General features: G+C 36.3%; 1 protein-coding gene across 1 annotated transcript in view; it reads right to left on the bottom strand.

Moving 5' to 3' along the window:
• Window positions 1-25,587, bottom strand: part of PDE3A (phosphodiesterase 3A) — a 313,671-nt gene that overhangs the window by 16,112 nt on the left and 271,972 nt on the right. The window contains exons 6-10 of the mRNA XM_060112140.1: window positions 19,990-20,209; window positions 16,592-16,677; window positions 13,253-13,407; window positions 11,729-11,866; window positions 5,683-5,794 (exon numbers count right to left, since the gene is read on the bottom strand). Of these exons, the coding sequence (XP_059968123.1) occupies window positions 5,683-5,794; window positions 11,729-11,866; window positions 13,253-13,407; window positions 16,592-16,677; window positions 19,990-20,209 (711 nt within the window). The remainder of the gene's footprint in view (window positions 1-5,682; window positions 5,795-11,728; window positions 11,867-13,252; window positions 13,408-16,591; window positions 16,678-19,989; window positions 20,210-25,587) is intronic.

Here is a 25,587-nt window from a genome sequence, read left to right as displayed (position 1 = left end):
CTCTTGGCTCACCTTCTTTCTCTGTGCAATTTCCCCATGTTTTTCTCTTGTTTTTCTGGCTTTTCAAAATATTTCATTGATTGGTATGCTTTACCCTAAATATGCTATCTTTATACATTTTATTCCTAATGACCAACCATGATACAATTTCCTTCTCTAATGTAATAGATTACATCTCTGAATAATACTCAACAGATGAGAAGCAAAAACAGAAGAGAAGAAGCAGAATGATAGTGGGAATTTGAGAGAAACACCTGTTCCATAGTCGGGGAAGAATGAAGAAACTATGACATCTGTGGTGTTGGTGGCACACAGGGGAACGTAGGAAGATGATGTCTATGTTCCTACATTTCTGGAACTATTAGGAGTCAGTCTTTAAGCTAAATCTTGGGTGAACGCTCCAGGAACTTAATTGGGGGGGGGGCTGTGAGGTCTTTAGAGGATGTCTTCAGAAGAGCTTTGAGAAGCAGACCTCCTAGGCTCCCAAGGGGTCAACAGCAAAACCTGTTCACAGTCATTGCCAGAGGTGAATACGGATATTACCTAGTTTCCAAAGAACAATTTTATTCAAACTGGAGTCTCTATTTCTGTATATGGACTACCCCAAGTGATTTAAGACAATTACATTTTATGTCTATACCTGTGCCATGTACGGAGTTGATCACGGTAGAAGTTTCTCGATCTACGACAGATCTTTGTCTCTGCTCTGACGTTTATTACCTGTGTTACTGAGTGAGTGACTTAAAACTTTAAGTTTCATTTCCTTATCTTAAAAATAGGGAGACAGTAAGAGTGCCTGTTTCATAGTCCAATTGTGAGAATTACAGAAGGGAACCTATTTTAAAGTGGCTGGTATATAGTAAGCTTGCCATTGATGTAAATATCATTCACATAAAATACATGATTGCTCTTAAAACAAGATGACAGATTAGCACAGATGACCTGGTTTCTTTCAAAATCAATGCTGGGTTTGTAAGAATAGAATTGAAGAGCTAAAATAAAAACTATGCTAAGCCCTGGGGGAGGGAGAAGGCAGTGATGACCTGGTAGAGGAAGAATATGCAGCCCGGTCAGAGAGGGTCTGGGACTATGTTGGGAGGGAGCTTCTGGGTTAAGTTCTTTTCCCTTGTGGCAAGCTGGTAAGATTACTGTGTGGATGTAATTACCATCAACATTGCAAGTCAGGGAAACCTGCACTTGCGCCCAGTATTACAAGGGTGGGTGGGTGTTAGTATCAGGGTGCTGGCCGAGTCTCTTTGGGGTGAGAAATAGACAATACCACGTACAGGTGAACTTGTTGCTCTTGAGTTATCCTGCTTCCTGCCCTGTTCCTCACCCCAAGGTCCAGGTCCAGAAGGTTTGATAGGTAAGTTTTATAAACTTGCAATGAACAATCGAAAGGATTTAGTGCTGAAAATGTACAAACAAGAAAGCGGCCAAACACATTTTATAAGTCTAGTATCATCTTAAAAAAACTTTTTTTCTTTATACATTTTTTGTGTTTTAGAGATTAGTATAATCTTGATTAAAAAACTAGGTAAAGACAGTATACAGGAAAGAAAAATTCCTCCTTTAACTTTTGAGTATAGGTTCAAAAGTACTAAAGAAAACAATAGCTAACGAAGCCTAACTCCATTTAAATACATACATATATTTATAGATAGGTAGATAGAGATATAGTTTGGCAGGTATAGCTCTAAAAGAATTCTGTTGTCACTATCACTTAAGCAGGATGGAAAAACCATCTGCGTTTAAGTAGTCATTAACATGTTTGTTAAACAAATATTTACTTCGCACGTACTATGGGCAAATACTGTGTCGAGAGCTGGTATCACTGTTGCTCTTGCCGTTAATTCTCTCGGGACCAGCTCAAGAGCAAAGACACCCAGGAAAGATGCTAGCTAGGTCAACACAGAGGATTGACAAGTTTCTCTAGGACATACGAATATGCTCAGAGTGCTCTTTTTTCTGGCCCTGGAAGGCAACTGACAGGGCTAAGGAATGATTTCAGAGCTCTTCTTATTTTATCATTAGTATTCTCATCCTCTTCCTTCATCTCTGCATTTTGGACAAATCCCTTAATAATTCTCTCACCCACCAGGCAACCTCCCCTGCCTTTCTGACAACACATAAGCACACGTGCATGCACTAACACATCACCCGCCCTACGCTTTCCCAGAGCCTGCCCATCCCCTCTGCTGTCTTGATACACTTGTTTTCTCAGTTTTTCCTTATGTCTCAAGCAGTGGGTTGAAGCGAGGTGGAATGGAAGGCTGGGGTTGTATGTAAAACTTATAGATTTTTTTAGACCTGAATTTATAGATTTTCCATTGAGAATTCTCTATGCTCCTATTCACCAAAGGGTGAGGGAAAGTATTAATACTAAAGAACAGAAATGACACTTGAAATATTTTTTTTCTTTGGAATGTAGCTAACGCTTTGATAGTTCTGCCCTTCTAGCTTGTTCCATGTCAACTCAGTATCGAGCTTTAAAACTGGTGGGCACATCACCTACAGCTTAATCGAACTGAACTAAACTAAGTTGAGCAAGACTATTCTCATGGCTGCCATTAAATAGTACATGGTGGTGGGATGGATTGGGAGATTGGGATTGACATATATACACTAATATGTATAAAATGGATAACTAATAAGAACCTGCTGTATAAAAAAAATAAAATTAAAAATTCAAAAAAAATTTTTTTTAATAAATAGTACATGATCGTAGGTATTTCTGAAGCATTATCTCCACTTCTCAAACTTGACTAATGAGAATGAGAGGTGCTAGGAAGAATATATTTTAGAGATGAAAGTCTTTGTAAATAGAAAATGCTCTCTTAAGAGTAACTTTGAATCCATGAATGAATATGACCTAACAATTTATCACCTTTACTAGCCAAAAATGCCCAACTGAAAGGGACTGTGAACAATATCAAACATTATTTTCTCTCTGTGCGATTGAATATAAACTATAATTTATCCTAATCTTTTTTGAACAAATATATTTTTGGTATCACATTTCTATCAGTGAGTTGTCTATATTTATAATTTTACCCACTGCTGCTCCATGAAATTATCTATTTATCTATCTATCTATCGAATCTATCTCATTTTTAAATCTATTAATAGATTTTTCAAATTTTAGTAAGGGTTCTGGGTACAAACTTAAAAGCTTTCATACCTTCCCTCTTCTCTTGGAAACTGTTAAACTTGGAACTGTAATAAAAATTTAGTTTCTAATATTTTAGCTCGCTATGATAGTAAAGTTAATCTAACCCCATTTTGGTTACCCTTTGGTTTTTTTCATTTAGTTGTGTGGGTTTATACAGAGATATTAGAAATATAGTTCTCTAGGAGTAGATGTTAAATTCGTAGACATACAACAAATTTTTGCACATACTGATTTTAAATAATGATAAACAAAGCTCTTAATAAATGTCCATACTAGTCTAAATTTACAACCCTACAACATGCAAGGTATTATTATTTAAAAGTGATCATCAATTAAGTTAAAACTTTTCTCTGAGAAGATATAAATAAATTCTCTTTATGGGAAGTATCTGGGACTTCTAACAGAACAAGTAAAGTTATTATAACAATTCTTTTCACCTGGAATGAAGAACCTGATATTTCAGGAAAAATATCTGTTTACTTGTAACATATAAATATGTAATAAGACAATATAAAAATGAATAATAAAATTTGGAACCTGAAAACTTCTTTTTACACTTAAATAAATACTGGTCAAATTTCTCTCTGAGTTAATGGTATACTATCTAGAGAAAAGTTAGTAGTTATATCAATTTGAACTCAATGGAACTTGGCAATAGCTGATTATAGCACTAAAATATATTTTGAAATATAATATTAATTTGTAAATTTATTCTGATACTAGCTGTTCTTTAGTGTTTGCAGTGGCTTCCTTTCTTGTAAAAGCTTATTTATGCAATTCCTTAGCCTTTGAGAAATCACTAACACTTAGGTCAATCCCTGGCATCCAACCAGGGTGGGCCCTGGGAATGTGGTAATAAGAAAGCAAGGCTTATCTTGAAATCCTTTCAAACTACCCCTTTTTCATATTTCTTTCCCTACTTCCATGGCCCCATCGGCCAGACTTTCCCACGGCACCCAGCGCTCTTAAGTTCCTCTCTCTACTCCCACTGTCCTATTTTGTCTGCATTTGGTTCCATATTCTCCAACAAATCTCACTTGTAGATTTAATTCTTCATTCTCCTTTTCTGTCACACAATTTGTAGATACAATAACTCATCCCTCATTTCTAACTCCTCATTCATAACTCATTCCTATCACACATCAACTGTGCACTTTCATCTTAATGTAGCATGTGGATGGCATTTTGAAAAACAACATCTTAATAATGGATCACTTGGTTAATGCACTACCCTACCCCTTTCTGAAAACACTTGTGTTCTAGTCTCCATATAATTTTTATTTAACTTCAGCTCCTTGCAACTACAAACAGACATGGGATTCTAAAGTCCAAGGTATATAAAAGCAAATTTAAAACTTAAAGGTTAAAACACAATTTAAGTAACACACACTCCAGCCAATATATTGATTTTTTTTTTTTTTTTTTTTTTGCGGTACACGGGCCTCTCACTGTTGTGGCCTCTCCCGTTGCGGAGCACAGGCTCCGGACGCACAGGCTCAGAGGCCATGGCTCACGGGCCCAGACGCTCCGTGGCATGTGGGATCTTCCCGGACCGGGGCACGAACCCGTGTCCCCTGCATTGGCAGGCGGACTCTCAACCACTGCGCCACCAGGGAAGCCCCTATTGATACTATTTTGACTAGTTTTCTTTCTGTGCATTTATTTCCTAAAAGAGCTACATGATTTCGGTACATTTTTGATTGGATTTACAGACATTTTCTCCAGTTCCATTTATTTTGTAGCATGTAGGACAATGCTACTTACATGTTCTGATGATAATCTGAAATGCTACATGTTGAAAATTTAATATCTCTTCTGTGTTCCAATTCCTCATGATTATAAATGACAAACTTATTCTCACAATATTCAAAGTTCAGAAGTTTGAACCCTTGGTTGTGTCCTTTCCTTTGATCTTCACATTTATCTTGATTTTTAAAATGTTCCTAGTAATTTCTCTACAACCACTTCCAGATGTCTCTCCTATTTTATTAATTAGACCATCATCCTCCTGCCCCTCTACTCCCAGCCAGGTTTATCTTATACTGAAAAACTTTAATAGGTAGTGATTTAACTCTGTGGATGCCAGAATAAAGGTTGAAAATTCACCCAATGAGGGAGGTGTATTATAAAATGAGCAATAAACTTAACATTTAATTATTTATTTAGCACACAATTAAATTGGAGTTACTATGGGCAAGGTACTATTATAACCCTTTTAGAATTATTACATCATTTTATCCTCCTAACAATCCTATGAAGCAGCCATTATGATCCCCATTTTACAGATTAAGAAATGAGGCACATTGAGATTAAGTAAAACCCAGGGTCTCCAACAGCTGATATGTAAAGGGACCAGAACTCTAACATAAACTATTATCTCCTAATCACTATACCATGTGGCCATACAGGGTATTTTCAATGTGTAATTCTGTGCTAGTAGCTAATAATTCAATACCCCATTACCCATAACAAATTCAATGGATTTTAAAAGTATTAATTCTTATACTTACAAGGAATTTCCCTGTAGCCAATCTCCAAAGCATGAAAATAATTCATAAATTCCTTAACTGGAATTTTAAAAGCTTCAAAGAGGCCCATGTCTTCAAAAAGTCTGTATGATACCTGTGAAAGAAAAAGACAAAGCCTTACAAAACATCCCTCAATGTGTATTAGACGTAAAGAGAAAAATGGGGAAAAAAGTATACATTCCATCAACCATATTAATGTACTGCCCATAGAGACACTTACTGGGAACAGTAAATAGATATTGAAGACCTCCATGTCCTAGCCCTTGTAGTCCCTGATAAGGGGTATATAATCTATTTTTAAAGGTAGAGACATAAAACCCAAGAAACAGCCAACCAAAAAATCCAGTATACACTATAGAAATATATCAAGGTACTAAATTGCATGTGATGTCAGTAATAAGAGAATAATATTGAGTAAACTGCTAATTGTATAATATATAAGTGCTAAATAAAGAATGAGAGAAAGCTTTAATTTGGACTAATTTTATAAATTAAAAAAAAAAAAAGCTTTCTAGAGGATAAAGGATTCAGAGTTGTGCCTTAGTGAAGAATAAGAAGACAGAATTAAGAGAGATAAAAGGTTGCCTTGGTTGAAATACATAGAGAAGAAAGATTTGTTCTAATCCAGTATGAATAAAAATGTTTAAACTATTTTCCCTCAATTGTCTTCTTTCTCCTTTGAATATCTATTCTCCTTCCAATTACTTTCATAGCTCTGGAGATTCAAATCAAGTAAATAGCTCTGGATGTAATTGGCATATTTGATATGCAAATGAGGGAGAAAGAAAAACACGAAAAAGGCACAGAAGAAGGTAATGGGGAGAGAAACGGTTATTCACATGGCAGAATGGAGTACAGCACCATTTAAAGTGGCCTCACTTTATGTCACAAAGGCACAGTACTGGTTGTAATTCAGGAGACTCTAAGAAAGAATTATTCATCCTTTTTGTTATTTGCATTCCTTCTTAAAATTCTCTTGAAATATTTCTTCTAAATCTTTCATATAATACTTCACGGTTACTTTTCTATTTTTTGTTATTGACTTTAAATCTGTTCAAATTCACTAATATTTTTTAATTAGATATTTAATGTTCATCAGTTACATATATTATGTATGTATTTGTGTACATATATACACAGGTATATATAACTAAAAAAGTGATTTATTCATTCAGCATATGTCTTTTGAGTGCCTACTCTGTTTAAGACAACTTTCCATCTACAAGGTATATATATAGATGAACAAAACAAAGAAGTTTTCCTTAAAAGAGCTTATGGTCGGGCTTCCCGGGTGGCGCAGTGGTTGAGAGTCCGCCTGCCAATTCAGGGGACACCGGTTTGTGCCCCGGTCCGGGAGGATCCCACATGCCGTGGAGCGGCTGGGCCCATGAGCCATGGCCGCTGAGCCTGCGTGTCCGGAGCCTGTGCTCCGCAACGGGAGAGGCCACGACAGTGAGAGGCCCGCGTACCGCAAAAAAAAAAAAAAAAAAAAAAAAAGAGCTTGTGGTCTAGCAGAGTAGGGCAGTAAACCATAGACATAATTAGTAAGGTATATACTATGACTGAAAGTGATGTTATATGAAAAGAGAAGGAAGCAGGGATGGAGGTTCAGAGTGCAAGGGAGGACATGGCAATTGCTGTTTTAAATACGGTGGTTAGAAGAGGCACATTCAGGTGACTTTGTGCAAATAATTGAAGGAGATGCAGAGTGAGGTACAGGGATATCTAAGGAAAGAATTTTCTAAGCAGAGGAAAAAGACAGAGCAAAAGCCCCGAGGTATGTTTGCTATACTCAAGAAACAGCAAGAAGGCCAACACGGCTAAAACAGAGTGAATGAGGACAGGAGTAAAATTTAAGTTAGTAACTGTAGAGTGGTACTGTGTGGGTTGCGGTCTTGCTGTTTGACAGCCAGATTGATCATTAGGAGGACTTTTACACTGAGTAAAGTATGGAGCCTTTAAAGAGATTGGAGCAGGGAAGTGTCTTTATTTATTTAACTTAAGTTCTAAAAGGAGCACTGTGGCTGCCCATTGGGAACAGAGTATGTATATCATACGTGCTTTTTTCACTCTGAATGGCAAGTGTATTTAATTTTTCCCCTTTTTCTGTGTTACATAAAATCTCCACCTCCTCTCTTTAAAAAGGTAACAGAAAGTTAAGTTTGTGGTTTCTATCATATTTCAAGCTAGTTCTTCTTTTATTTATCTTCTCCATACTATTGCTTTAAACTATATTTGAGTTCTTGTTTATAAATACCCAGTGGATTTAACTATGCATGTTACTTCAATAAAAATTATTTATAACAATAACAGCAGCTGCAGCTGTTGACATATATATGTGTGTGTGTGTATATATATATATGGCATTTAATATGTGTGATGCCTGCTCTAAGTAGTTTACATATATTAATTATTTATATTAATTAATCCAGAGAGCATCTTATGAGATAGATACTGTTAATTATTAACATTTGAAAGCAGAAGACACTAAGGCACAGAGAAGTTGAATGACTTGTAAAAGAGCACACAGTTGACACATTATCAGACCAGAATTCAAGCAGTGTGCTCTTAACTGCTCCAAATCCTACCACCATTATTTGAAAAGCAATACTGGTAGGATTGCAAGTGACTAAACTTTCCTATTATTGTCTTAAAACATTTGAAAGATGAATTGAAAAATTAAGACAAGATATTTTAGAGTATGATTTTAAAATAGGAGAATTTTCACAAAGAAGCTGTTAAAAATCAACGTCCAATGATCCAAACTCGTGAATAAAGAAAAGTCACTGTTAAACTGGGTAAATACTGGTAACCAAAAAAGGTAAATACTCTTCCAAAATCTGAATGATGTCCTTTTAAATTTGTTAAAATAAACAAGATAATCATCAAAAAGGCAGGCAGTATGTTAAGGCTGAGAAATCATTTCCATTGCACATATGTCTCTTTAAAATTCTTTTGAAGTGAGACTTTTTCTGTGTAGTCTCAGCCAAAAGGTGATTTCTCGGAATGTTCAAGTTAATTCATTTCAGCTGTCCTAAAGTCCCACTAAAGTGCAAAAAAATATGCCTTTACACAGTGAAAATTTCATGTTTTTTGTGCTTATAAACTCAAATCAAAGAAAAAAAAACCCACAGCAAGGCAAATAAAGTTGTCTTTTCTCAAAGTTCAGTGTTTTGTATTTTGGAAAAATAAACAGTGACATAGTAAGGACCATACAGTTATATATTTAGTTTTGAAAGATAACTGGAAAAAAAGATACAAAAATCTAATTGTTAATTATATCTAATCTTTCTATTGTCTACTTGTATTCACAACTTTTAGAAAACATTTTGTGGTAAAACTGGTTAAGTTGCACCCTCCCGCCCCACCACCCCCGTTCACAGAACTCTAAGGGGGTTAGGTACCTGCAATGTTATTTGGTACTCTCACTTGTGCTGTAAAACCAACTGCTATAATAACCACTTTCTACTTTCTCAGACTCTCCATTCTGAGAGTTTGAAAATGTAATAAATAAATGCATTTTATGAAGGGCTGAAAAGGATTTGAAATGAAGGTTAAAAGCCTGGACTTCCGATATACAGATATATCAAATCCTGTGTCCAATATGAGTTTAGATGAACAATATATTTTAAGTCTCAGTTTCTTCTTCTCTCAACTAGAGATTTAAAGAAATACCTGCATCCAAGTTACTCTGAAGATTAAGTTGTAAAGTTTTGGGAAGTCTGTGACACATAACATCAAATACAAAACAATGTGAGATTTTTCTCTCCATCCCAGGGAACACACTCTCCAGTAGAAGAGAAAAAAGACTTCCTGGCCCACTGCCACATCTTCTTGTGGCACCATTACAGGCATATTTCCAGGTAAAATCACTCCCTCAGAGTTCTGGTATGCAACGAGTTTCAGAGAGTAGGATACAAAACCTCCCTGGAAAAGCCCCAAGGCATGAGGCAGAGGTGGACTGGATAAAACAGCTACCCTTAAACAAACCCTCAAGATCAGCAAGCATAAAAGATGCTGAAGATGCTGCTCAGCATTGAGGAGAAAGAAAGAGAAGAAAAATGGGGCTATTAATTTTCAAAAACATGCATGGATCTTGAGGATATTTTGCCAAGTGAAATAAGTCAGAAAGAGAAATACCATAAAATGATTTTACTTATATGTGGAATAGCACAAATAGCACAAAATTAATGAACAAACCACAAAAAAACAAACATGCAGACATAGAGAACAGAGTAGTGATGGGAGAGGGCAAAAAGGTAAAGGGGGTCAACTGTGCAGAGACAGATGGAAGCTACATTTTTGGTGGTGAGCACATGGTAGGATCTACCGAAGAAGAAATACAATGTGCACATGAAACTTGTATAATATCATAAACCAATGTTACATTAATAAAAAAAATGTTTTAACAAAAATAGAAAGGGGTAGTATCTCTTAGTCAAAGTGCAAGGGCTGCCACTGTGGTTCTCAACGTGTTCATGGTGAGAACAGAGTCCAGTAGAGGCAACAACTGCATGTTATGGAAACTGTAATTATTTTGAGCTTCACAAGCTATCTGTCATTGGAGCATACTTCTTCTGTAGGTAGCAAGTCATTATTTTGACACGTATCTAATTTCCCTGTTGGAATGGGAGTTCCTTTAAGGCATACATTTTTCTTCTTGGAGACTAGCCTAGCACTTCATGTTTGAGGAGCTGAAGAGCAAGGGAAAAGCCCACTCTATCTTCTTCCTTCAAACCTTCATGGATCAGGAACCCTCACCCCAAAGTTCTACACTCATACTTGCTCCGAGGTCTGAAGAAAGCCTGTCTGCATTGCATGGAGTAGAAATGAGTCCAACAAGTGATTTCTTTTCTAGTGTTTTGCAGGGAAGGTTTAGAGGCTCCAGTAAATGTGGGTCCTGAATTCTCACCTAAATCTGATATTAACAAACCTGGTAGTCTTTAGTATCTTTGCTGTGATATTTCTTCAATCTGTAAGAACTCACCTAAAATATTTTAAGATAAGCTGATAAATATTATTCCATCATCCCCATTAATTAAGAGTTTTGATAGGGGCTCAATAATAGAGCAAATCCATTTTGTTCCATTTTATTTATTGAGAACAAACATGTTCAAATTCTTTTTTTTTTTTTTTTTTTTTTTTTGCGGTATGCGGGCCTCTCACTGTTGTGGCCTCCCCCGTTGCGGAGCACAGGCTCCGGACGCGCAGGCTCCGGACGCGCAGCCTCAGCGGCCATGGCTCACGGGCCCAGCCGCTCCGCGGCATATGGGATCCTCCCAGACCGGGGCACGAACCCGTATCCCCTGCATCGGCAGGCGGACTCTCAACCACTTGCGCCACCAGGGAGGCCCTCAAATTCTTAATTTCCGTATGTTTTCTTTCTCCTTCAGAGAAACAAAACGTTTCTTTATTTGGGAAACCTTGAAAGTAGCTGAGCTTAAGGAAAAAATACTTAAGGAAAAAAAAGGCTCGTTATGCAGTAATAGTTCGTCTTCTATATTTCTTGTGATACCTAAAGGTGTTTTCCATATTAAAATACAAAGAACTCTAATGTGTTTCTCACAGCACTGGAGGAAACATACTACTGCATAATATCTTATTTTTGATAAGGTGTAAGCACTATACTATTCAAAAATTAAAAAAACTAGTTGTTGGAAATAATCACAGACAATAAATTAGTGTTTATAAATTGGCAGCTTTCTTCTTGTGAGGGCTTGGGTCAACTTTTCTTTTGCTGAATTCTATGAATTTAGATCACTTCTCTATCTTGCTTGTGTATCCCTGCCCCCTCCATTTTGCCTTAGAAAATACATAATATTTTAATTGCAGAATATGATATTCTACTCACTTGAAGTTCTAATTTTTTTCGTTATCCCACCAGCAAGGAATCTACAGAATGTTGGGTACTGAAATTTCCTTTCTCCACCTAATATTTACCACTGATATTAAGTATGTACAGAGATATAAACAAACAAGGAATTTTTTTTTTTACATTTAAAGTCATATGTATGAATGCATTTCTTACCTGACTAAGAATACGGCCACATTTTCTTCCTATTTTCTCCACCAAATCAAAAATTGGAAAATTCCAAGTATTTAGCTGCTCCATAATTGAGTCCAAGTTATCCATGACAAGAGGTTCAGGAGCAAGAATTGGTTTGTCCTGTAATGAAAATAAAAATATTTTAACAGCGTGCAGTCTTTCTACAAAGCAATTTGCTCCTTCTTTGGTAAATTCAATTCAACAATGGAGGTTACCTGAAATAAATGACTTTAGGGTGAATGAGTGATCTTCAAAAAAAAAAAAAAAATCAAAACGAACAAAACATCGACCCCCAAGGTAAGGAGAAAAGGTCTTAATGCTGTTTCAGACCATGAATTTTACATTATTAAGTGCCTGCCTATTCCTGGTTCATACACTCTATAGAAAAATTAGATGTTTCTTTCATAAATTAACATAACTGCTTTTCAGTCTTCTGTAGAGTTCTCAAATAAAGATTCAAGTACTTCAGAACACTGAAATTGTATGCAAACTTAGCTCTATATTTTTATGTAAATTTTTCTGAGATGAGGATTCCTGGCTTATATTGAACTCTCAAAAGAAACACGAGTGGGGAGGGGGAGTAAATCACCCCTACTCTAGTTGGTCCAATTTATATTACTGCTTCAAAATCAGCATTAATCCTGTAGAGTTACAATTTATATAATTTTCAGGGATTTTAATTTAATTCCTGTGATCCATGGTTTCCAAAAAGCACACACTGTATATATGAGAAAACATTTTTATAACTGGTCCCAAATGAAGACATTCTTAAGTTTATTTACCAAAAAATAGAAAATAAAGATAATGAGGATAAGGAGACATATACATTATTTTATCTGACAATCTCTTTGATTTAGAAGTATAAATGGTAAATCAGGTAAAAGAAAAATGATAAGAGCAGCAATTGATAATCACAAGACAGTCAACTATTTTCTACCATTGCTGCCTCCCCCAAACTAACCAGACTCAAATATATGCTTTTATCCACTTTAAGTGGATCTTTTTAAACACACAAAATACATCATCATTAAAAGATGTTTTAATGGGTAGCAAGTGTCAATGTAAACCTGGTTTAATTTAACAAGGAAAATAAATATTGTCTCACTTTCTAAATCAAGGAGGTACTACAGAAGAACCAACAGAAGTCCTACGATAACTAATATATTTCATTTTGATTGCTTGATATTTACAAAATATTATTTTACTGATTGAAATAATTCATTTTCCTATGCACATTTACATTTTTAGATTGGGTTAGGAAATATCTGTAATCAGTTGTGGAGATGAATACTTCTGTTTTTAATCACTAAATAATAAGACCGTTAAGGTCCCAGTAAGACTTGGAGAGAGAAAAATTATGTTGATACATATAGGGAGGGCTATAATACATGTATAACCCAAGTGACACAGATCTTCAAACCTAATGATTCAGGAATCTATTTCTAAGCCAATTCCTGTCATAGAAACCAATTTCTCAAGTAAATGAGTTAAGTGATGGGGGGCTACCAGGAATATCATGGCCTCAGGAGTATAGGTGCTGCAAGCTGATGTCTTCCTCAGAGGCTCTCTGGGGCATTCAGTCTCATCTTCGTTCTGTACAATATCACTGCTATCACTGTTGTTATTGGTTTCATAATCAGAGGTAACTTGAGTGGTGTCATCTGTAATTAAAAGAGAAGAGCCTATTATGAAACTTGCAAAGGAAAAAGGGGTCCCATTTAAGTGAATATTCCTAAAATGCACATGGTAGATACAGTGTTTATGGAAATACTGCTTTCATGAGCTTACAAACCAAGAATATAGGATGATAGGGTGGGAAAAAGCACACATTTTTTAAACCCAGTAAAATAGGTGGAGTTATGATCTGTGATTTATAGGACATTCAATAATTCCTCAATAATAATGCTCAGAGCAGTAGTTCCGACCTTTTAAAAATCCTATGACTTTCAAGTTACACCTTTTTTTTTTTTTTTTTTTTTTGCGGTACACGAACCTCTCACTGTTGTGGCCTCTCCCGTTGCGGAGTACAGGCTCCAGACCCGCAGGCTTAGCAGCCATGGCTCACGGGCCCAGCCGCTCCGCGGCATATGGGATCTTTCTGGACCAGGGCACGAACCCGTGTCTCCTGCATTTGCAGGTGGACTCTCAACCACTGTGCCACCAGGGAAGCCCTACACCTTTTTTTTTTTAATTGAAGTATAGTTGATTTACAATGCTGTGTTAGTTTCTGTGTACAGCAAAGTGATTTGGTTAGACGTGTAGACATTTTCTTTTTCAAATTCTTTTCCATTATGGTTTATTACAGGATATTGAATATAGTTCCCTGTGCTATACAGTAAAACCTTGTTATTTACCCATCTTATATATAGTTGTTTATATCTGCTAATCCCAAACTCCTAATTTATCCCTCCCCACTTTGGTAACTTACGGTTCCCCCTTTGGTAACCATAAGTTTGTTTTCTATATCTGTGAGTCTGTTTCTGTTTTGAAAATGACTTCATGTGTAGCATATAAAATCCTATGACTTTATATTTCTTTTTCCTTTATCCATGACCCAACACACTAAACCACCTAGTAGCTGACTAGAACCTTACCTCTAGAATGGGCACATGGGTGGGAGAAATTGAGTTGACACCCAAGAACAAAGTGGTCTGTAGAATATACCAGCCATAGCATGTGCTAAAGAGCATGGCAGGTCCTATGTATCCAATCTCGATTCCTAGGGATCTGTGCTTTCTTCCGTCTCTGCCCCTCTCCACGTATCTTTCACTGCACTCAGCACTGAACTGTGCTAACCAAAGGATAAATCAGGTAATATCAAGTGTCTGAAGAACATGCTTCTGGGGTAAAGACCTCAGGACGCTTCTCTCAGCTGAATAAAGTGCCTGAATGAAGTTTATGGAGTGCTTGCTATGTGCCAGATACTACAGAAAGCATTTTATTTGTACTAACACATTGAATCCTCTTAACAATCCTATGAGGCAGGTTTTATTGTGTTACTATTATCCTCACTCTGCAGATAGGAAACTGAGGCACAGAAAGTCTATGTAAATTGCCCAGGAGCATACAGCTGGTAAATTCTGTCACCAGAATTGAACTCATGAAGTCTAACCCGAGTTCCTATACTCCTGATGAAGCCTAGCTTTTTTTTCTCTCCTGTTTATTGCATTCCATGGCCTACAAAATCTTTGCCTTTCCCTAAACCACAAAGATATCTGCCTGTGTTTTTTTTCAGAAGTTTTATTGCTTTAGCTTTTACAGTTAGGCCTGTGCTCTATCTCAGAATAATGTTTCACATGGTGTGAAGTAGGGAGTGAGATTCATTTTTTTCCAGCCCTACTAGATTGGAAAATTGGATCTTTGTTGAAAGTTCAATGACTGTATAGGTGTGGGTCTTATGTGGGGCTTTCTACTCTATTCCATTTGATTCTATTTGTCAGCACTACACTTATGCCAGCATTTCACTTTGTCCATTACTGTGATTTAAGTCTTGAAGTCAGGAGACATATATCCTCTAACTTTGTTCTCCTTCTTCAAGATTGCTTTGGATAGTCTAGGTTTGTCATATGTCCTCATATTGCTGGTGAATAATGGCTTTTGTTATGTAGCCTATTCCAACCAGGAGTATTTTGTAGGACATTTCAAAGGACCCATCTTTCTCCCATATTTCTCATGCAACAGGTTTCTAGGTTAGAATCAGACACAGTCTGAAAGTGTAACTGACAAATTTCAATCCCAGAATTTGCAGAAAAATGAAGAAGCACACTCAAAGGCCGTAGCTCTGCAGGAGACCAAAGGTGATAAGGAAACACTCCCCTTATTCTATCAGCCTCAATAGAGTGAGAGATGAGGGACATAGAGAAGGGAATATTCTCACTTCAGAGAGCTACAATATCAGATAAGTCTACAATATCAGATAACTCTCAGAACACAGAACTCTCTTTTTTTATTTTTCCTTGCCTATGTCCCCGGACCTTTGTCCATTGCCGCAGCACACCATTCTTGTGGGCAAATAATCAATATTTATTGAGTATCTATCAAGAAATGCTGGAGCAGATAATTAAGAAACATTCTTAGGTCACTCTATTATCCTAAAGTCTAAAGTTCATGAAAGCCATTTTTTTCTACCTTGCAAACTTTCAGCAAACTTGGTTTTGATAGCAAGTCCCTAGGATTGCATCAATAAAAATAAAATAATAATTATTACAGTAATTATGGCAGCAAACACTACTTACAGTGACCCAGATACTATAATAAGTGCTTTATGTGCTTTAGTAATTTAATTCTCACAATAATCCTGTTTGGTAGGTACCGTTTTTATCTCCATTCTACAGATGAAGGAACCAAGAAACAGAGATTACAGGTAAGTCAGAAGTTGAAACAGGATATAAACCAGGCTCCAATGCCTATTTTTCTGAATCTCTCTGTAATACTGCCTCAAGGAAAAAGTATGTTTTCTTCCCTAAGTTTACAGTGATCTAAGCAGGGTCATTTCTCAGGGTGTGCAATGGAGATCTCCACAGAGTACCCTAAAATAGATGACCCTCCAATGTCCAAGATAAAATAACATTTCTGTAGAGTTCTATACATTATATAAAATGGCCTCTCATTTCAAAAATACAGTCATTTGTGTGTAGATGTATAGAAACATTTTGGACAGCTTTGCATCAAAATTTAACCTATGATTAACTCTAGGTAGTAGGATTACAGACGATTTTGATTTCCTTCATTGTCTTTTTAAATTTGTAATCTAAAAAATCAAAAACATATGTTACCTTTTTGATCAGAAAAAGAATCAAGTAAAGCAATTTCCACTTTGAGGAACAGAATCCAATAAAGAATTACCGGTTCTGCTTGGTGTCCGAATGGCTGCCCCACTTCTCTCCAGGGGCCCATCAGCAGGAGTCCCTTGGGAATATGGTCTGCCACAGCTGAGAAATAATGGAACAGCTGTAAGTAGGTCCTTTCTTTTCAGAAAATCATAGACACACCATGTATGCATACGTTTAAGTATAAGTAACAATAATCAAATATTTCTACATTCTACTTATTCGTTTGATGGAAAGAAATCATTTTGTTTTATGCATGGATGTTGATATGTAGGATGCTGGGTTTTTTTTTTTGTTTTGTTTTGTTGGTTTTTTTTTTTTTTGTGGGGAGGAGAGTGTGCTGTGTCAATACAAAGGATCAAAAACTCTGTTCAACTCTCATGCTCCTCCATGGTCTAGACCATACCTGAGGTGAAACTACTGGCAATGTTTTTTTTTTTACATTATTTAGAGAATCCTGGAATAGTCTGCTACCTATTTACAGTAGTGATTTTGGAGGTGCCGATGTGTATTTGGTCAAAAATATCTTTCCCAATGGAATCCCTTTGTGTCTGCTTAAAAGCCTCATTATTAGATTTATTTCTATGGGTTATGAGATTTTATGTCCAAAGAGCCCTTTAAGAATAGATTGCATACATGAAAATAGAATAATGATAGATTAATTTTATTTTTGCCACAAAATAAGAATTATTTTTTCAGATTGATCAGTTCCCATTAAGGCTCTAAGGAAATGAATAAAGTAGACGTACATTTTGATGAAGAGTGGACGTAAAACTGACCACAAAGGTTGCTAGTTGAGAAAAACAGGCCAAGGGAGTGCCCTGTGGGTAATGGAGAAAAATGAAGGTACTAGAGAAATGGGCAGGGTTCTTTAACAGAGGAGGCTGGAGGATGTAGGATACTTTTGCTTTTTCAACAGTTTTGACTGTTTAATAAATTACAAAGTAACCCCACGAATGGCCTGGCAAGTTTCCTCTCTCACTTATCTTATTTAGAGACTTTATGATTAGATTTTAATTCTGTTTTTCGCTTCTGGGTTCTTTCGTCCTGCCTAATATTAGAAAGGGTCTCAGAGAGTTTTTGTTTATTTGTTTTTCAGCCACAGGTTACTCACTGTAAAAGGAAAAGAGAAGAGTGATATGTTATAAGTTAATATATTAAATATCTCCTCACCTTTTCCCCCTGAATTGTGTTTATATGTGTAGTAGAGATAAGCATTTCCCGGTTAGAGCATTTTCATCCAAAGCAAATTTATTTTTCAAGCCTTGAATGTAAGCAGAAAGCATCACACACAAAATATTTCTAATTATGAAATCCTATCAGCCTGATTTAGGGACTCAAAAGAAAATGACAGAACCCAAGGAAAAAGCCCATAGTTGTAAATGATGGGCTTACATGTTTGGATGAAACATGTAAAAGTCGAGTTTATTAGTTTGAAGATTTTTCTTTGCAAGATAATACTTAAAAGGAACGTTTAAATGAGTAGTTCAAATAGACTACCTCTTTTGCCAAAAAACCAGCTTGTTGCATAGACATTACAGCGGCCAAGAGACTGGGATTCAACGCCAAATCCTTCAAGTTTAACGGGGGAAACCACAATAATTAGTCATGTGTTTCTGGAGCTCTCTGTGCCTACATGGGTGGCTGCCTTGAAGGCAATAATAAAACATGGTTTGAATTATAGATTTATAAAGCCCAAACAAATAAAACACACACTACTGGATTTATAAACATTACTGAACAAGTAGACAGTGAAATTCCCTTGTTTTTCTCCAAAACCTCTTTTATAAAAATCCTATTACATTCTTTCTGCTAAGAATACAAAAAAATAGACTGTGGTGAGAAAAGCTAAGTGAGCGGTACATCGTTTCTGAACCTCTCTGTTCTTTTTTTAGGCGATTTATTTCGCACAAGTCTGGAGCTCACAGTGGGAGCGTCTCCCTAGAAACAAAGTGCTGGAAGCAGATGTCCTTGATGCTGGTGACTCCCCTAGGCTTCGTCTTGGCTCGGGAGGCACACCACAAAAAAAGTGTTTCTTGAGGGTGTTCCACCAAACACTAGCTCTAGGGGCAATTATTGGGTGTTAACCTAAAGAAATTGTTTCTGTGGTCAAATAAAGTCAGAAATCACCAGATGAAACAAAACTCAAGAGGTTTTCCTTTTGCAGCACTTCTCAGAGCTTTAAATAAATTGAGGTGTGTTGTGAATCACTAAGAGCAAAATATGATAGGCCTGTTTGACCACAGAGCATACTTTTTTGGGGGTCGATAAAAGATGGGATTAACATCCCACAGAAATTATTTTATTAAAAATGCTATTATACAGAAGGCAGAAGAATAACTTTTGGATGGTGGAATAACTTTTCACTCTGGTCCTGACCAAACAAACAAACACAAGTGATTTTCCCTTTGAAACTATTTGTAAAGAGAAAGGAAGGAAAAATAAAGATTATAAAAAGAAATAATCATTTAACATAGAATTTCTGAACAAATGATTAGAAAATGAAATTTGTGAGGCTTAAATCTGAATTCATTGATCAAGCCTGGGTCTGTGACCCAACATTTGCTATTAGAAGATTAACATGTAACTAATTTATTCAAACAGTTATCCTCATTAACCTTAGGGGGGAAAATACCATTTTATTCAAGCCACTCGCACGATTATAACTTAGTTTTAAAACACTCAACTCTTTACTACTTAAAAAAAGATTGTAATGCTTTACGATCAGTTATTCAAGATAAAGTTATTACTGAAGAACAATAATATGTTAATCAGTAAGAGGAGGTATTTCTTTTTTAGTGACCGTGTGGGCAAAATAGTCTTATCACGCTAGGCTCTTTTTTCTTATCCGCTGTAATAGACAATACTCTGTCATTCCGTTTCAATAGGACAGAGCAGCACAAGCAATTGCTTCACTGTATTCAGAGATCCATTTGAGTCCAGCCATAACGTGCCATGTGTTATCTGCATATTTTTAAAGCATTAAAATGGGAATTACAAACTTGAGATAAAAAGAAGTACCTTTAAAATCAATATAAAATCCTCCCTGGAGAACAAGTAAAAAATATCCCAACAAAATATCAAATTATACCAAATGACTTGATACGAGTTTTTAATTATATGTTTTATGCATCCTCCATCAGCAAGCAGACAAAATATACGACATTATTTTGTATCATCTCCAAAGATTAGCTGTATGGACTATATGGACTCTCAAATTTCTGTTAAGGGAAAAGCACTGAAAAGTTTCTATGCCAGCCTACTCAACACAAATCACATTATTTGTACTTTCTTGTCAACTACTTTGGGCAACCTACACAGAGGTGCGTGGACTGGTGGTAAGTGTTCCTAAGAGGAAAACCAGTATTAGTTTTATTATTAGTTAAACTCCAGCTAACGATATGAATTCCTTACCTGCTACATATAACAGGTGGAGTCAGGATCTGAGGAGAAAGGTCAGGGGCACTCTGAGTGTAAGTTACGGCCCTGTGAGAACTTAGGCCTTGTTTGGCAGTTGCATCGGCAGATTCTGGAAACTGCACTGCAGAAATTTTGCTGACTGGGCTGCTGGCAGGGGTCCCATGGAGAGGTGAGGAAGAGGGTGAGGAAAGAGGTGAAATTTTCACTAGGGAACCTAAGAAAGAAAGAGAGTTATTAAGTCCTAAATAAATGTCTTTGAAAGTCAAAATTGCAACTTTTTTTTAAAACATATTTATTGGAGTATAATTGCTTTACAATGGTGTGTTAGTTTCTGCTGTATAACAAAGTGAATCAGTTATATGTATACATATATCCCCATATCCCCTCCCTCTTGCATTTCCCTCCCTCTCACCCTCCCTATCCCACCCCTCTAGATGGTCACAGAGCACAGAACTGATCTTCCCATGCGATGCAGCTGCTTCCCACTAGCTATCTATTTTACATTTGGTAGTGTATATATGTCCATGCCACTGTCTCACTTCGCCCCAGCTAACTCTTGCCCCTCCCCGTGTCTTCAAGTCCATTCTCTACACCTGCATCTTTATTCCTGTCCTGCCCTAGGTCCTTCAGAACCAGTTTTTTGTTTTGTTTTTTTTTAAGATTCCATATATATGCGTTAGCATACAGTATTTGTTTTTCTCTTTCTCACTTACTTCACTCTGAAAGACAGACTCTAGGTCCATCCACCTCACTACAAATAACTCAATTTCTTTTACTTTTATGGCTGAGTAATATTCCACTGTATATATGTGCCACATCTTCTTTATCCATTCATCTGTCGATGGACACTTAGGTTGCTTCCATGTCCTGGCTACTGTAAACAGAGCTTCAATGAACACTGTGGTACATGACTCTTTTTGAATTATGGTTTTCTCAGGGTATATGCCCAGTAGTGGGATTGCTGGGTTATATGACAGTTCTACTTTTAGTTTTTTAAGAAACTTCCATACTGTTCTCCATAGTGGCTGTATCAATTTACTTTCCCACCAACAGTGAAAGAGGCTTCCCTTTTCTCCATACCAGCTCCAGCATTTATTGTTTGTAGATTTTTTGATGATGGTCATTCTGACTGGTGTGAGGTGATAACTAATTGTAGTTTTGATTTGCATTTATCTAATGATTAGTGATGTTAAGCATCCTTTCATGTGTTTGTTTGCAATCTGTATCTCTTCTTTGGAGAAATGTCTGTTTAGGTCTTCTGCCCATTTTTGGACTGGGTTGTTCGTTTTTGTGATATCGAGCTGTGTGAGCTGTTTGTAAATTTTGGAGATTATTCCTTTGTCAATTGCTTCATTTGCAAATATTTTCTCCCATTCTGAGGGATGTCTTTTTGTCTTGTTTATGGCTACCTTTGCTGTGCAAAAGCTTTTAAGTTTCAGTAGGTCCCATTTGTTTATTTTTATTTCCATTTCTCCAGGAGGTGAGGCAAAAAGGATCTTGCTATGATTTATGTGACAGAGTGTTTGCCTATGTTTTCCTCTAAGAGTTTTATAGTGTGTGGCCTTACATTTAGGTCTTTAATCCATTTTCTGTTTATTTTTGTGTATGGTGTTAGGAAGTGTTATAATTTCATTCTTTTCCATGTATCTATCCAGTTATCCCAGCACCACTTATTCAAGAAGCTGTCTTTTCTCCATTGTATATTCTTGCCTCCTTTATCAAAGATAAGGTGACCACATGTGCGTGGGTTTATCTCTGGGCTTTCTATCCTGTTCCATTGATCTATCTTTCTGTTTTTGTGCCAGTACTGTACTGTCTTGATTACTGTAGCTTTTTTTTATAGTCTGAAGTCATGGAGCCTGATTCCTCCAGCTCTGTATTTCATTCTCAAGATTGCTTTGGCTATTTGGGGTCATCTGTGTTTCCATACAAATTGTGAAATTTTTTGTTCTAGTTCAGTGAAAAATGCCACTGGTAGTTTGATAGGGATTGTATTGAATCTGTAGATTGCTTTGGGTAGTATAGTCATTTTTACAATGTTGATTCTTCCAATCCAAGAACATGGTATATCTCTCCATCTGTTGGTATCATCTTTAATTTCTTTCATCGGTATCTTATAGTTTTCTGCATACAGGTCTTTTATCTCCTTAGGTAGGTTTATTGCTAGGTATTTTTTTCTTTTTGTTTCAATGGTAAATGAGAGTGTTTCCTTAATTTCTCTTTCAGATTTTTCATCATTAATGTATAGTTATGCAAGAGATTTCTGTGCATTAATTTTGTATCCTGCTACTTTACCAAATTCATTGATTAGTTCTAGTAGTTTTCTGGTAGCCTCTTTAGGATTCTCTATGTATAGTATCATGTCATCTGCAAACAGTGACAGCTTTACTTCTTCTTTTTCGATTTGGATTCCTTTTACTTCTCTTTCTTCTCTGATTGCTGTGGCCTAAACTTCCAAAACTATGTTGAATAACAGTGGTGAGAGTGGACAACATTGTCTTGTTGCTGATCTTAGGAGAAATGGTTTCACATTTTCACCATTGAGAACAATGTTGGCTGTGGGTTTGTCATATATGGCCTTTATTATGTTGAGGAAAGTTCCCTCTATGCCTACTTTCTGGAGGGCTTTTATCATAAATCGGTGTTGAATTTTGTCAAAAGCTTTTTCTGCATCTATTGAAATGATCATATGGTTTTTCTCCGTCAATTTGTTAACATGCTTTATCACATTGATTGATTTGCGTATACTGAAGAATCCTTGCATTCCTGGGATAAACCCCACTTGATCATGGTGTATGATCCTTTTAATGTGCTGTTGGATTTTGTTTGTTAGTATTCTAGTTGACGATTTGATAGTTGATAGTATTCTAAAATCACGATTTTATCATCAGTGATACTGGCCTGTAGTTTTCTTTCTTTGTGACATCTTTGTCTGGTTTTGGTATCAGGGTGATGGTGGCCTCATAGAATGAGTTTGGGAGTGTTCCTCCTTCTGCTATATTTTGGAAGAGTTTGAGAAGGATAGGTGTTAGCTCTTCTCTAAATGTTTGATAGAATTCGTCTGTGAAGCCATCTGGTCCTGGGCTTTTGTTTGTTGGAGGATTTTTAATCACAGTCTCAATTTCAGTGCTTGTCACTGATCGGTTTAAATCTTCTATTTCTTCCTGGTTCAGTCTCGAAAGGTTGTGCTTTTCTAAGAATTTGTCCATTTCTTCCAGGTTGTCCATTTTATTGTCATAGAGTTGCTCGTAGTAATCTCTCATGATCCTTTGTATTTCTGCAGTGTCAGTTGTTACTTCTCCTTTTTCATTTCTAATTCTGTTGATTTGAGTCTTCTCCCTTTTTTTCTTGATGAGTCTGGCTAGTGGTTTATCATTTTTGTTTATCTTCTCAAAGAACCAGCTTTTAGTTTTATTGATCTTTGCTATTGTTTCCTTTATTTCTTTTTCATTTATTTCTGATCTGATCTTTATGATTTCTTTCCTTCTGCTAACTTTGGGATTTTTTTGTTCTTCTTTCTCTAATTGCTTTAGGTGTAAGGTTAGGTTGTTTATTTGAGATGTTTCTTGTTTCTTGAGGTAGGAGTGTATTGCTATAAACTTCCCCCTTAGAACTGCTTTTGCTGCATCCCATAGGTTTTGGGTTGTCGTGTTTTCATTGTCATTTGTTTCCAGGTATGTTTTGATTTCCCCTTTGATTTCTTCAGGGATCTCTTGGTTATTTAATAGTGTATTGTTTAGCCTCCATGTGTTTGTATTTTTTACAGATTTTTTTTCCTGTAGTTGATAGCTAGTCTCATAGCATTGTGGTCCAAAAAGATACTTGATATGATTTCAATTTTCTTAAATTTACCAAGGCTTGATCTGTGACCCAAGATATGATCTATCCTGGAGAATGTTCCATGAGCACTTGAGAAGAAAGTGTATTCTATTGTTTTTGGATGGAATGTCCTATAAATATCAATTAAGTCCATCTTGTTTAATGTATCATTTAAAGCTTATGTTTCCTTATTTATTTTCATTCTGGATGATCCATCCATTGGTGACAGTGGGGTGTTAAAGTCCCCAACTATGATTGTGTTACTGTCGATTTCCCCTTTTATGACTGTTAGTATTTGCCTTATGTATTGAGGGGCTCTTATGCTGTGTACATAAATATTTACAATCATTACATCTTCTTCTTGGATTGATCCCTTGATCATTATGTAGTATCCTTCTTTGTCTCTTGTAATAGTCTTTATTTTAAAGTCTATTTTGTCTGATATGAGAATTGCTACTCCAGCTTTCTTTTGATTTCCATTTGCAGGGAATATCTTTTTCCATCCCCTCACTTTCAGTCTGTATGTGTCCCTAGGTCTGAAGTGAGTCTCTTGTACACAGCATATATATGGGTCTTGTTGTTTTATCTATTCAGCCCATCTATGTCTTCTGGTTGGAGCATTTAATCCATTTACATTTAAGGTAGTTATTGATATGTATGTTCCTATTCCCATTTTCTTAATTGTTTTGGGTTTGTTATTGTAGGTCTTTTCCTTCTGTTTTCTGCCTAGAGAAGTTCCTTTAGCATTTGTTGTAAAGCTGATTTTGTGGTGCTGAATTCTGTTAGCTTTTGCTTGTCTGTAAAGGTTTTAATTTCTCCATCTAACCTGAATGAGCTCCTTGCTGGGTAATCTTGGTTATAGGTTTTTCCCTTTCATCAGTTTAAATATGTCTTGCCACTCCCTTCTGGCTTGCAGGGTTTCTGCTGAAAGATCAGCTGTTAACCTAATGGGGATCCCCTTGTATGTTGTTTGTTGTTTTTCCCTCGCTGCTTTTAATATTTTTTCTTTGTATTTAATTTTTGATAGTTTGATTAATATGTGTCTTTGCATATTTCTCCCTGGATTTATCCTGTATGGGACTCCACTTCCTGGACTTGATTAACTATTTCCTTTCCCATATTAGGGAATTTTTCAACTATAATCTTTTCAGGTATTTTGTCAGTCCCTTTCTTTTTCTCTTCTTCTTCTGGGACACCTATAATTCGAATGTTGGTGCATTTAATGTTGTCCCAGAGGTCTCTGAGACTGTCCTCAATTCTTTTCATTCTTTTTCTTTATTCTCCTCTGTGGTAGTTATTTCCACTATTTTATCTTCCAGGTCACTTATCTGTTCTTCTGCCTCAGTTATTCTGATGTTGATTCCTTCTAGAGGATTTTTACTTTCATTTACTGTGCTGTTCATCATTGTTTGTTTGCTCTTTAGTTCTTCTAGGTCCTTGTTAAACATTTCTTGTATTTTCTCCATTCTATTTCCAAGATTTTGGATCATCTTTACTATCTTAATTATGAATTCTTTTTCAGGTAGACTGCCTATTTCCTCTTCATTTGTTTGGTCTGGTGAGTTTTTGCTTTGCTCCTTCATCTGCTGTGTGTTTCTCTGTCTTCTCATTTTGCTTAACTTACTGTGTTTTGGGTCTACTTTTTGCAGGCTGCAGGTTCGTAGTTCCCGTTGTTTTTGGTGTCTGCCTTCAGTGGCTAAGGTTGGTTCAGTGGGTTGTGTAGGCTTCCTGGTGCAGTGGACTGGTTCCTGTGTTCTGGTGGATGAGGCTGGA

The sequence above is a fragment of the Mesoplodon densirostris genome, chromosome 11 (genome assembly GCF_025265405.1).
Source record: "Mesoplodon densirostris isolate mMesDen1 chromosome 11, mMesDen1 primary haplotype, whole genome shotgun sequence".
NCBI classification, from domain to species: domain Eukaryota; kingdom Metazoa; phylum Chordata; class Mammalia; order Artiodactyla; family Ziphiidae; genus Mesoplodon; species Mesoplodon densirostris.
Note: the sequence above shows the minus strand (reverse complement) of the source record. Positions and strands in the feature narration are given on the sequence as shown.